This window comes from Cucurbita maxima, unplaced genomic scaffold (genome assembly GCF_002738345.1).
Source record: "Cucurbita maxima cultivar Rimu unplaced genomic scaffold, Cmax_1.0 Cma_Scf00052, whole genome shotgun sequence".
Lineage (NCBI taxonomy): Eukaryota > Viridiplantae > Streptophyta > Magnoliopsida > Cucurbitales > Cucurbitaceae > Cucurbita > Cucurbita maxima.
Window position 1 is genome coordinate 321080 of NW_019272068.1, and position 13804 is coordinate 334883.

The 13804-nt window shown below is 40.8% G+C and overlaps 2 protein-coding genes across 3 annotated transcripts; one reads left to right on the forward strand and one right to left on the reverse strand.

Moving 5' to 3' along the window:
* Positions 1-68: 68 nt before the first annotated feature.
* LOC111471431 lies at positions 69-881 on the forward strand. Its single transcript, XM_023117156.1, has one exon. The coding sequence runs from the start codon at positions 120-122 to the stop codon at positions 642-644; it is 525 nt and encodes a 174-aa protein (XP_022972924.1). The 5' UTR covers positions 69-119; the 3' UTR covers positions 645-881.
* Positions 882-3376: 2495 nt separating this feature from the next.
* On the reverse strand, positions 3377-4930 carry LOC111471432 (ubiquitin-conjugating enzyme E2 5B-like). Of its 2 annotated transcripts, none has more exons than XM_023117157.1 (5): positions 4695-4930; positions 4241-4330; positions 3942-4069; positions 3769-3873; positions 3377-3686 (listed from the first exon to the last, which is right to left on the reverse strand). In XM_023117157.1, exons 2-5 carry the CDS (start codon positions 4308-4310, stop codon positions 3543-3545), a joined length of 447 nt encoding a protein of 148 aa, XP_022972925.1. In that variant the 5' UTR covers positions 4311-4330; positions 4695-4930; the 3' UTR covers positions 3377-3542. The 2 variants fall into 2 exon arrangements, with proteins under 2 accessions (XP_022972925.1, XP_022972926.1); XM_023117158.1 differs by having other exon boundaries at positions 4241-4334; positions 4695-4855.
* Positions 4931-13804: the final 8874 nt, after the last annotated feature.

Below are 13804 nucleotides of genomic sequence, written 5' to 3' on the forward strand. Positions count from 1 at the left end.
TTGTTGAAGCAGTTGAACTGCAAATTCCACATACAAATCACCACCACCACCAAATCCTAATTCCCAAATCCCAAATATTCTTTTCCCCAATCTCTCATTTTTCATTTCAATCCAAATCCATGGCGGTTGAAGATGATTTCACTTTCCCCACCGCCTTCGACTCCTTCACCCGCTGCAGCATCGATTCCCCGCCGCTCTGGCGCGTCTCCCCCGCCGCATCTCCCATTTCCGATTCCAACTTCAGAGACACCACGGCCCATACTGAGAGGGCCGATCGTTTCGCCACCGTGACATTTACGTCCTCGTTGCAGAGGAGGAGACTCGAGAGCGACGAGGAGGAGGAGGCGGCGGCGGCGGCGGCGGCGGCGGAGAAGATGGATGTGCTCTGGGAGAATTTGAACGAGGACTTATCGAGGAATCGAAGATCGAGGTTGATGAAATCGGCGGAGATTGAATCGGTTGAGATAGCGGAATTGAATCCGTCGGAAACTTCGAGGAGCACGGCGACGAGGAGGAAGAAGACGACGACGGGGATTGTTAAGGTTTTGAAGAAGCTTTTCTTGATGCAGAACACTTCCCGCCAGAATCTGGAAACTCGATCAGGCTGGAAAACGCGTCGGATTCATTTTTCTCAAAATGTATAAATTAATAAGAATTCACAAATTAATACATGATTTGATTTTATCTTTCCTTCTCGAACATTGAAAATACTTCAAAATTTTTAACCCAATTTCTTGTTCTTCATTCATTGTAAAAGGGGTAAATGTGGGCTTCTGGTATCTACCTGTTTGAATTGGGGGGTGGTTTTGGAATTTATGTTCTTAGCTACATTTCATAATAGTTACAAATATAGCTTAATTTTAAGTTCACTTCAATATAAAACTTACCCAACTATATACTTCAAAATCATTAAATCATGATCCATCATGTATCCACCGTCGATAAGTTACATTTGAAGTTTCATTGGATTGTGGGTGTGTGAGATGCATGCCCACGTGTGCTTAGACCACCTTGTTTTAGCTTGGCATGAGCTGAGCTTTTAGTAGCCTAAACTTTTTTATTCGGGTCTAATCTTAGTTCAAATCATGTATAATTCTAAATTTACCCACGATGGTAAGAAATTTATTTGTTGATTTGTCCTTAATGAATTGTATTCTCTATTACAACCAAACCCCTTTTGAGGGCCTAACCAATCTTTCACGCTCATACCTCATATTCAACTAAACCTTTTGAGGATGTTTAGGTCAAGCATGACATAATTGTGTGTTAAGAGTGCATTAGTAGTCTTATGTGTCATGAAGTTAAGTAAGAATTTGACATAATGTATTATACGACTAAGTATAGTTTCAAGTAGCTGGTAGGAAACAATGTTTGTTCGTGTTAATGATATTAACAAAGTGCAATTAGCTTGTAAATGGTATGTGTGAAATTGATGGTTATAGTACTAATATTTAAGCCCCGCGTGATGATCAAGGACATAAACATGTATGTTAGGTTAGGGAAACAAGTATAAGTATGTTAAATTAGATTGTCTCATGATTTATATGTTAGGAAAGGATATGCAAACATGTAAACACAATGTGTGCGTGCGTTAGAGCATGAACATTTCTTATAATTGAAACCATTTATAGAGTTTTTTTGATCTCCCCCAAATTTGAGTATGTTCTAGAGGACGACACCTCATCACATAAGACGGTCATAATTCAAGGTTGGTTGCTTGTTGATCGGAGAAGATATTGCCGACGATAAATCCAGAAAACTCAATCTCCAAATCACGACGATTCTCGAGATTTTAATGTCGGTAAGCTTCCTCTATAAAGTCTAAAGTTGGAGCATTCATATAGAACAAGAATCGAGTTAAGTCGAGCTTTCATTCGTGAGTTATAGCCGTTTAGTTTTTTGGTTTTCTACTCTTGAGTTTCTTCCAAATTTGAGAGCAATTGTCTACCATTTCCCTTCAAACTTGTTCCTACTGTTTCTAAACAAGATTATCTTCAGCGCTAAGAACTCATTCCCCAAATCCTGTCCACCATTAAAGAAGTATTTCCATAGAAACCACAAAGAAACTTAGTCCCAAGAACGTGCCCAATTGAAAAAAATCAACTTCAGGTATAATTTGAGAGTAAGTATCGAATTCCTATCTATGGTCCATTTTTCTTAAAATTGAGCCTTCCTTTAGCTTCAGAGATTGAAGTGAGTAGCTTTGATGAAGAAATCGAGAGCTAACACGCTCTAGAACAAGCTGCCTAAGAAAAGGAACTTTTGCGTCTTCAGGTGAGTTGCAAACCGAGAAAAAATCCTCAAAATTAAGGCCACACCTAGAGACATTCCTCCAAAACATTTTCTTTGGCTAGAGGGAAGAAAAATGATGAATTAGTTCCAGGAAGAATTCGAGTCCTGAAAACCTCTAGAAACGGTTGTCCAATAAGATTTGTATAGGTTGAGCTCCAACGAGGAAAACAGTTTTCGACGAACTATGGAGGAGAATTACTTAGGCTACAATCCACGAGAAAGTATGAAATTAATCCCTAGCTCTTCCTTGTAACACCACCTTTAAGTTTCATGAAGAAATCGAGAGGATAAATGTAGTAAACGGAGTTGGAGAGGCAAAGTTTCAAGTGGCAACCACCACGGTCGCGCGCGTCTTCTTCCTCTTCCTTCCAGAGGAAGAAGACAACAACATTGTCGATTCAGTTGTACCGGCTATGTCAACCCAAACTTCAACTGATTAGGTCTCCACACCCTTATAAGAAATCTTTCGTTCCCCTCTCCAACCGATGTGGGATCCAACAATCCACCTCCCTTGAGGACCCAACATCCTCACAGGCACACCACCCAATGTCTGGTTTTGATACCATTTGTATCAGCTCAAGTCCACAACTCATAGATATTGTCCTCTACGCACTTCTCAAATTGGGCATGTGCATTCTTCTAAGTCGAGAGGAATGTGTGAGGTTAGGCTACTCATGGACTTCACTTCGTGGACCCGTGAAGGCTAGTTGTTCGAGCTTCGCTCGTGGACCTAAAGTTGATAGGCAACTTCGAATCCAAACCCGTGTCCCAGATGGTGGTATAGTTTCCAAACCTAATGCCTGGTATGCAGTCTAGTTCTTCTTTAACAATTTTCTGCAATACTTCCTTTTTTTGAACCACTTTATGGACACTTCCTAATCACTTTCCAACGACGTTTCAGTGGCAGAACCGTACAGCTAATGTAGTTGTTACAGATGAGAAACAACCGACGAAGAAACAAACTCACGAACCTATAAAGTTACAAACTATTTCAACCCAACCCAACCCATTCGACGCAGAATCGAGTAGCAGTGTATAAAAATAAAACAAGACAGGCACAATTCAGCAGCAGCTACCAAATTAGTTAAGAAAATAACTGTAAAAGCTATGATAGCAATGAGAAAATAGCATTTGATATCCAACTAACTCAAAATCCAAAAGGAAGGCTGTCTGGTCTGTCCACAAAACAAAACGGCTATTTGCATTTTCTTTTGATCTAAGGAAAAAACAATGAACCTGGAACTGGTGCTTTACCCCATAGCATACTTCTGGGTCCAAGATCGAGCGTTACTTTCATACTTGGCTCGGTCGTTCTTGTACATATGAGCTATCTCAGGCACCAACGGATCGTCTGGGTTCGGGTCTGTAAGCAGTGAGCATACAGACAGCAGCACCTACACAATTCAGCACCTAACAAGTCATTACACTAACATGGTATTAGACACAAGATTGGTATTAAACCAAAGATGACATTACCTTAGAAACCGTAAGAGCGGGGCTCCATTGCTCCTTCAAAATGTCGAGGCAGATACTTCCATTGTTATTGATGTTAGGATGATAAACTTTGGTTTTAAAAGAAACCTGCTCAAACACACAATATAATTCTCATTACTATTACAATTACAAGGAATTCATTAATTAATACATACCTTTGGTGGTTTAAAGGGATAGTCTGGAGGAAAGTGAATGTTGACTGAAAATACACCTCCAGCATAAGGGCTATCAGCTGGACCCATAATTGTTGCCTGCCAATGAAACATGTCTTGACCAACAGGCCCTGTAAATAATCATCAAGGGCATGCCATTAATCCATAGAACTGACCCAAACTACTTACAAGCAGAGGCAGAGATATGATCCATATATGAATTAGCATTACAAATGATTCAATATCGCAGCAGTGCTCAAATGGGTTCGCATAGAAAACACAGAAAAATGGTCAGAACAAACCAGCACTGCAAGAAACTGGAGGATCCTTTTGGAGGTCTTTCAACTCTTTGGCAATGCGTCTGGAAGCCATGACACCTTGTAGATCAGGGTCTGCCTTGAATGAAGGAAATAAACGCTCAGTTCCCAATGGGCAATATACCCAATAAGCTACAATTAAAATTAAATTGAAGGGAACACATAACGAAAACAAAAATTGAGTCTAAAACTCATAATTCGTAAGGAGAAACGCAGAATTTTGATTACTAAACGAAAAGCCCTACATGCGAAATCAAAAAAAAGAAGAGAAACCCATCAAAATTCAACGAAAAGCCCTACATGCGAAATCAAAAAAAAGAAGAGAAACCCATCAAAATTCAACGAAAACCCATGAACAGAGTGTGGATGAAAACCCTGAAAACCCTTGAGAAACAAAGAGAGAGAGGGAAAAGGGGGGAAATCAAGGGATTTAGGTCACCTTTGGAGGAGAATTGTGAAGAGATTTGAGAAGCGCTTGGAGAGGATGGATCGAAGTGGAGAAAGGTGTTGTTTATATATGAAGTTTGGGAAGTCTGAAATTCTGAAATTGCTTCATGCACACGGCTTCAGCTTCTGCTTCGGAAATTGTTTAAAAAGCTTATTATTTTTTCCTGATTTTAGAAGGGGAAAAGTTTATTCTTTTTGTTTGCGTGTATTTGATTGATGATTTGGTTTGTTTTCTCTCTGTTTTGGGCTGGGCTTTTAAAGAGATGAAACTTCTTTCCGATTATCGGATTAGCGTACAAATTAGGCCAACATGTTCTACTTCCAATTTTGTCTTAAAAATATATATATATCAAAACTTTTGAAAAATTTAGCGTAAAAAAGTTTCGAGATAATCTATGAGGGGTGATTTCGCAATCATCTTTTTGAATTTTTTTTATAAACATAAGGAGAGTTAATACTATTTTTAAAATTTTTAAAAAAGGTGAAGGGTACTAATATATATTTTGAAGTTAAAGATTATTTTTAAAATAAAATATGTTATCTATCTAAAACTAACCCGGGTTTTTCTTTAGATTTTTTTGAAAGTTTAGAAATATTTTTATTAATTTAGCCAAAAAAAATTATTAACTTTTTTTCAAGGTTAAAAGTTTGAGGTGTTCAAAAGAACTTGATGGGAATTCAACCTAAACTAACCTATACTATGAATGCAAATGAAATTCAACTTATACTAACCTATACTACGAAATGGAAAATAACTATCCTATGCATGCGCCACGATCCCGGGATGTGTGATGTCGTCATCGATCTCACATGGATGCCTTGCCTTTATCTGAAAAATATAGTAGCACGAGACTTGAGTATTTCTAAAATACTCAATAAGTGACTCTCTATCGTGGTTATGCAACAATCACATGCAAATGAGATGAACCTATCTTTCAATCTGTCTTCCTACGGTGCTGTCTTAATAGGTAATTTGGACGTGTACCATATACTCTACACATAGCCCATACATGCGAGTATGTGCTTAGTTCGCACATCACTGGGCCATTTTCCTTGTCAAGCGAGCATACTCTGGGAGCTCCTTAGGCCGAACACCTGTTATCACTAGTAACCATGGCAACGCTATGCAAAACATAACGATCGTTGTCCTGCCATTGGATGTACGCGTTCGTCCCTCGTGATGGAATAGGGGTATCCCCTCAATGCATGAGCACACATAATGCATGAGGTCTCCAATATTTCTACTTTTATCATTAATGAATATAACTCCGCTATCATGCTTCATGCTTAACATGTCATTTCTCATTTTTCAGTCTACGTATCATACATAATCCTAACGAGGTTACATTTCATGCAATTTATCGTGATTTCATGTCATCATTACATGTTGTTTACATTCAGAATTATAGTACCATTCACGCTAGAATAATCCAGACACATCATAAACGTCATAGACATAGTACATCATATCACTTTATACAGCATACATTCATATTTCACAAGCGTACTTAATCGAGTATAACAGGCTAGCATACAATTTAATGACACGTGCCACGGGCACGTGCCAACATACAACATACAACACGTAACCTACGACAGATGAGCCACTTACTTGGTAGGCCTTAGCCGAAGTACTCCCTAAAATATAAACGTAAGCTCTTAGCTCCTCGTATACGTCCTACGCTTCCATTGGTGGTTAGTTCCTATTGGATCATTCAACACCTTCGTTAGTATTTCACAAATATAATTAATTCCCAACTTGAATTTGTGGAATACGGCCTTAAAATGATCTATTTTACCTTAAACGGGGTCGAAATCGAGTCCGAGAGGGTCAAAACGTTGCCAAACAAGTCAAAAATAGGTTTCCTGAGCCGAATAAGTTGCCAGAGCCGAGAAGCCACTACCGAGCCGATCAAACCGCTGGAGCCGAGGGGGTGTCGTGCTGCAGACGTGCCACGTGGCACAACCAGAGGGCGACGCGTGTGCAACAGTCTTGGGTCGAGGCGCGAGTCGGACTCTAGACGCGGGTTCTGGTTGTGACGGGCTGTAGGGTTTTGGTTGCGGTGGGCTGGGCTGAACTTTACTATTGGGTCGCGGTTTGTTTCGATGGGCCGAGGGTTGAATCGTTGGGCCGAGAGGTTTGGATCGCGAGTCGAAGATCGGACTTCGCCTTCCTCACCTGATTACCAGCGATTTTTTTTGCGACACTCTCTCTCTCCTCGGTCACGTCTTTCCGATGTCCTTTTTCCTCCTTTTTCCTCCGTTTCCAAGTCTCCTCCTCCCCCTAATCTCATTTATGATATTTGTTTGGTTCGTAAGGGCCTAATACTCTCGGATCTGAGAGGGTTCGGAAATCTGACGTTCTGTCTCCCTTAACCGACGGTGTACGGCATGTAAGCAACGTCGAAATCTACCCATGGTGTGTGTAAAGGTCTCTGGGATTATTTTCGTTGCGTAAATCGGAGGTTTCGACGTCGATTTCGTAGGGTTTGGCTTTGCGAGAGCTTTGTCGGTTTTCTCACTATCTTTATCGTTTTTCTCACTCTTTTTCTTTCTTGCAAGTGTCTTGGAGGTGGCTGAAGGTCGGGTTTGGTTTTCGTGGTGACCTCGACGTCGGGCGCGCTTTGTGGGTCGTGTGCAAACGAAAACTCTAGCGTTCGCCAGAATTTTTGGTCCTTATTTTTTTTTTTAATCTGATCCGTTACATTATCTACTCCTAAAATTAACTTTCGTCCTTGAAAGTCTCGAACTCCTAGATCAATTTTAGATATTTTTCATTTATTTCCTCCTCTCTTTCCCATGTCGTTTCTTCGATTTGGTGGTTTTGCCACAATACTTTGACGAAACCTATGTTTCTATAACGTAAGGCTTTCACTTCTCGAACTAGGATTTTAATCGGCTTCTCCTGATAACTTAAGTTTTCCTCGATCTCGAGGGGTCTGTAATATATTTCCTCAACATGGACACATGAAATACATCGTGTACGCTCGAGAGTGAAGGTGGTAAGGCTAGTTTGTATGCTACTGAACCTATTCTTCCTAGAATTTTGAACGGTCTGATAAAGCGAGGGCTTAGCTTCCCCTTACGTCCGAATCTTAGAACGCCTTTCATAGGAGCTACTTTTAGGAACACTAGGTCCCCCCTCTTCGAACTCTAAGTTCCTACGCCTAACGTCGGCATAGCTCTTTTGCCTACTTTGTGCGGTGCGCATCCTTGCTCTAATTTTCTGTACCGCCTCGTTGGTGATGCGGACAAATCGGGTCCTACCAGTTCTCGTTCTCCTACTTCGTCCCAGCACAATAGGGATCTACACCGTTTTCCATATAACTTCAAACGGTGCCATCCCGATGGTTGCTTGGAAACTGTTGTTGTATGAGAATTCCATTAAGTGTAGTTTAGTGTCCCAACTCCCCATGAAATCCATACACATGCATGAAGCATGTCTTCTAGGATTTGGTTTAATCGTTCTGTTTGGCCATCAGTTTGTGGGTGGAAGGTAGTGCTAAAGTCGTGTCGGGTACTCAACGCTTTTTGGAGTTCGCACCAAAAGGCTGACGTAAAACGCAGGTCCCAATCTGACACTATTAATACCAGGACTCCATGCAACCTCATAATTTCTTTCACATACAGTTTAGCCCAGTTGTCTACTATATATGTTGCCTTACTCGGAAGGAAGTATGCTGACTTTGTCAGACGATCGACAATTACCCAAATTATCGTGTAACCCTTTAGTGTCTTAGGTAGGCCTACTATGAAATCCATAGCAATATTTTCCCATTTTCATTCCGGCATACTTAGAGGTTGTAGTAGTCTGGCGGTTTTCTGCCAGGGGCTTTTATTTGTTGGCACACCAGACATTTACTCACGTATTTCGCGATATCCTTTTTCATACTTCGCCACCAGAAGTGTTGTTCCAGGTCTTGATACATCTTTGTACCACCTGGATGTATCGAGAAGGGTGAGTTGTGTGCTTCAGTTAGGATTTCGTTCATTATTTCACTCACAGTTGGGACACATAAATGTCCTTGATATAATAGTCCATCATCTGTTGACTTAGAAAAACCGTCCGCTGGGCCTACTATCAACTAGTCTAGGATTTTGTTTAGGCTTGGGTCCTCACGTTGTGAGTCTAGGATCCTCTATCTGAGCGTGGGACATACTGTTAGTCGGGCTATGTTGGCTATAACTTCCTTGGTTACTACCGCTATGTCAGCTCATTCGAAATCAACTCGCACTCGTGACTCCCTTGTGATGAGGGCCGACGAGTGTACTGTTTTTTGACTTAGTGCGTCAGCGACTACGTTTGTTTTTCCAAGGTGGTACTGGATATCTATGTCGTAATCTTTTACCAACTCTAGTCATCTACACTATCTCATGTTCAATTTTTTTTGTGTGAACAAGTATTTTAGACTTTTATGGTCCATGTAAATTTGGGTCTTTTCGCCATACAGGTAGTGTCGTCAAATTTTTAAGTGCGAACACCACCGGCGCCAACTCTAAATCATGTGTAGGATAGTTTTTCTCATAATCTTTTAATTGGCATGATGCATAAGCAACAACCTTGTCATGTTGCATCAGTACACAACCTAGCCCCTTTTTGGATGCATCACTGTAAATCACGTATCCCGCAGAGCTTCCTAGGACCGTGAGCACTGGGGCGGACACTAGTCTTTGTTTTAGTTCATGAAAGTTGGCCTCACAAGTATCGATCCATACGAAAGGTACCCCTTTTTTGTCAATTGGGTGAGAGGCGAGTCTATTTTAGCAAAGTCTTGGACGAACCTTCGATAGCAACCCGTCAATCCCAAGAAACTTCGTATCTCATTGACCGTAGTTGGGCATTTTCATTTCATGACGGCTTCTATCTTGGTGGGATCTACTAAAATTGCGTCTTTGGACACTATGTGTCCCAAAAATGAAACTTGTTGTAGCCAAAATTCGCATTTGGAGAATTTTGCATACAACTTGTTCTCCCTTAAGATAGTTAGGGCTTTTCGGAGGTGCTCTTGGTGTTCTAGGTCCGTTTTCGAGTATATTAGGATGTCATCTATGAACACAATCACAAACGTGTCTAAGCATTCCTTAAATACTCGGTTCATTAATTCCATGAACACCGTTGGGGCGTTGGTGAGGCCAAAGGACATAACCACATACTCATACTAAGTATATCTTCGTTTTTAATCTTAATTTGATGGTATCTTGACAGAAGGTCTATTTTAGAAAACATTGTTGCCTCTCGAAGTTGGTCAAATAGGTCCTCGATGCGGGGTAATGGATATTTGTTCTTTACCATCCTCTTGTTTAATCTCTGTTGTCAATGCATAGACGCATAGACGCATAAACATCTTTCTTTTTAACAAACAACATTGGCGCACCCCAAGGGGATATACTAGGTCGAATGAAGCCTTTATCTAATAGGTCTTGTAGTTGTGATTTAAGTTCGTTTAGTTCTATCGGGGCCATGTAGTATGGGGCTTTAGAGATGGGTCCCGTTCCTGGTTCCAATTCTATTCCAAAGTCTATTGCTCGCGATAGAGGGATTCTCGGGAGGTCCTCTAGTAAGACATCTGTGAATTCGTTTACTATGGGTACCGTATCTATTGTTTTCTCCTTTCCTTTTGTGTTTACTGCACAGGCTAGAATTTCCCACCCCCCTTGTTGTACCAGGCGTCTGGCTTTCATCATCGATATTATTTTTGGGGTGGTGCCTGTGAAGGTTCCTTTAAACTTAAAGGTAAGTTCGTTTGGAGGTGTGAATACCACTTCTTTCTTATGGCAGTCTATGCTAGTAAAGTTTTCGGATAGCTAGTCCATTCCTAGTATGACGTCAAAATCCGTCATATCTCCTACTTTTAGGTCTACGTGGATGGTTTGTCCAGCTATTACCACTTGTCCGTCTTTTACTCTATTTTTCGTGACTAGGTTTACCCCTGCTGGGTACCGACCGACAATACATGCATTAAGGGTTCTACTACGAACCCTGCTTGACTAACAAATGACAAAGAAACAAACGAATGGGTAGAACCCAAATCAAACAATGTCAATGCAAAGTGTCCTAGTATAGAAAGCGTACCTGTCACCACGGTGCCAGACGTTCCCGCCTCTTTTCTGGTCGTTGCATATGCCCTGGTCTGTGCATGGGTTTGCATGGTGAGTTCTCGAATGACTGGACCCCTAAGGGGTTCCCTTGGGTTTCCCATGTCCCTTGCAAGGCAAGCTCTGGCCACGTGACCTGCATGACCGCATTTATAACACACACCAGAGCCTACCAAACATTTGTCACCATGTTGTTTTCCACAATAGCGGCACAGGGGTTTTTCCGGTACTAGGTATCAGGCTATTGGGGGCGGAGCAGGTGGCCTATTTTGATGTCAAGGTCTTTGGAGTGGCGGTTGAAATTTCGTGGGACTGACCTCGACAAGGTGTTTCTTTCTTATGAAAACCGTTGGCTTTGGGTTTTTCTCCTCTAGAGCCTTAGCTGTCCTCTGGGTCTCTTCGCAAGTTTTTGGGTTAAATGCCTCCAACATGCAGCGGGCCTTCGGATTCAACCCCAACATAAATTTCTCCATCTGTTTCTCTTTAGTGTCTGCTAGTGACGGTGCAAACCTTCTTAATCTCATGAATTTCTGACCATACTGATCCACCATGCGTTCGCCTTGGGTCAGGTGGTTAAATTCTTGTTGTTTCTTTATACGGGTTTTTTTTGGATAGTAATATTTCAAGAAGCCTTCCTTAAAGATTTCACATGTTGTGATCTCCTCTCTCAGGTTGATATTCGGTTTATTATCCGCCCACCACACTTCTGCGTCTTTTTGCAGTATATATGTCGTGCTCGCTACTTTATGGTCATCAGGATTTCTCATTGATTTAAAGGTCGTTTCCATGGTTGTGATTCACATCTGAGCCGTTGTGGGATCTTCCTTTGAACTGACGAATGGACGGGGGTTATACCATCTAAAGTCGTTTAACCAACTCGCCCCCTGTCCCGTTGCGGGTTTTTGGTCGGTTGTGTGGCTGTCGCATCGTCCGGTTGCATGGTCGTCGCGTTGGCTGGTTGCATGGCCATTGTTGTGACTTGTTGCGTAGCTAACAATGTGGCTTGTTGTGTGGCCAACATTGTTTGCATTGTTGTTTAGAGCGACTCCAACATCAATCTTGTGGCAGGGTTTAACCCGGCCTGTGGTGCAGCTTGAGGGGGCGGTGCGTTTTTCGCAGGGGGTGCAGCTTGTGAGGGAGGTTCGTATTCAGGAGGTAGTTCGAACGCATAGGGTCCAGTAGTCGACCCCTCTTGGGAAGAGCTTCTTTCGGCTTCTCTTCTTCCCCATCTCCTAATGGGAGGTCGTCCTCTCCCTCTCCTACCTCTTCTACGCCCACTTTGCAGCATGGCTCTAGAAACAAAGAAAATGATTCTATCTAAGTCTATGATTTACTTATAACATTACTTACATTCTACTATATAATTCAAGAAAAAGAAAACATAAATGTCGTAACATAAAGACATGTATTGATACAAAATCACATCATATCATAAAATCATACAGTATCACATTACTTACATTCTACTATATAATTCAAGGAAAAGAAAACATAAATATCGTAACATAAAGACATGTATTAATACAAAATCATATCATAGCATAAAATCATACAGTATCATGATATTAAATATATTACAAAAAAAAAAATATCCGTCCTTCCCTCATCCAACGCAAGTTGTACCTGACAACGACGGAGCATCGGCAATTGACCGTGGAACATGCCAAGCTTACATCGTAGGCTAGTTTACAAGATCTATAACCTAGAGCTCTAATACCAATTGTAACGGCTCAGATCTACCGCTAGCAGATATTGTCCTCTTTGGGCTTTCCCTTTCGGGCTCTCTTTCGGGCTTCCCCTCAAGGCTTTAAAACGCGTCTGCTAGGGAAAGGTTTCCACACCCTTATAAATAGTGGTATGTTCTCCTCCCCAACCAATGTGAGACATCACACTGAATAAGATATATATACAGTAGATATTTGGTAAAGATTTGATAGAAATATATTTGGTGGATTATCTCGGTTAAATATTTGAAAGTATGTAGTAAATTGAAACCCTATATATGTCCATTAGATAGTGCTCTCCAAAATGTACTTTTGTTCTTTCTTTGTTGTACATACTAAAGTCCCTTTAACCAATATTATTCCTTGAATTTTCTCTCTCCTGTTCTTTGTGTTCATCTTGATCGAGTGTGTGCATTGTTGAATGATCCTAACAACTGGTATCAGCGAGACAAAATTCATCACGATCTATAAAGATAGAAATTTCAAAGATTGGAATTGAAAAGTTTGATGGATTCAATTTCAGTTTTTGAAAGATGCAGATTGAAGATTATTTGTATAGAAAGATCTTCACAAACCCCTGTTGAGGGTGAAGCCGAATACTATGACCACGGAGCAGTGAAAGCTCAAGGATTGTCAGACTTTAGGGTTGATCCGATTAACATTGTCCAGAAAGGTGACACTCAATATCATCAAGGAGAAGACAACATTAGATCTATTGAAGGCATTATCAAATATGTACGAGAAATCATCAGCTATGAACAAGGTGTATTTGATGCGTAGGTTGTTCAATCTACAAATGTTTGAAGGTGAATTTGTTGCTGATCATATAAACGAATTCAATATGATTGTAAGTCAACTAAGTTCGGTGGAAATTAATTTCGAAGATGAAATTAAAGCATTGATTTTGATGTCATCTTTATCCGAGTCGTGGGATATTGTTGTTGTCGCAATCAACAGTTCACGAGGATTTGATAAACTGAAGTTCGATGAAATTCGAGATGTGGTTCTTAGCATAAGTATTCGCAAACGAGAAATCAGAGATTCATCAGGAAATGCTCTCAGTGTTGATCGAAGGGGAAGAAGTAAATTGAAGGGCCCAAACAATGGCGATCAAAATCAAGGAACTAAGGAAAATCTCCAAACAAACAAAATACAAAGTGTTGGAGTTGTGGAGAGAAATGTCACTTTCGGACAGATCGTACAAAGAGGAAGCATAATAAAAAATCAAAGGATGACGATGATTTGGTAAATTCAACATAAGACATTGGGGATGCTCTAATTC

What these genes read in the sequence shown, in the direction of transcription:
- LOC111471432 (XM_023117157.1), bottom strand. Translation starts at nt 4,310, where the DNA reads ATGGCTTCCAGACGCATTGCCAAAGAGTTGAAAGACCTCCAAAAGGAT. An exon ending in ATCCCTTTAAACCACCAAAG is followed by an intron (nt 3,874 to 3,941) that starts GTATGTATTAAT and finishes GTGTTTGAGCAG; the next exon opens with GTTTCTTTTAAAACCAAAGT. An exon ending in CCGCTCTTACGGTTTCTAAG is followed by an intron (nt 3,687 to 3,768) that starts GTAATGTCATCT and finishes TGAATTGTGTAG; the next exon opens with GTGCTGCTGTCTGTATGCTC.
- LOC111471431 (XM_023117156.1), top strand. Translation starts at nt 120, where the DNA reads ATGGCGGTTGAAGATGATTTCACTTTCCCCACCGCCTTCGACTCCTTC.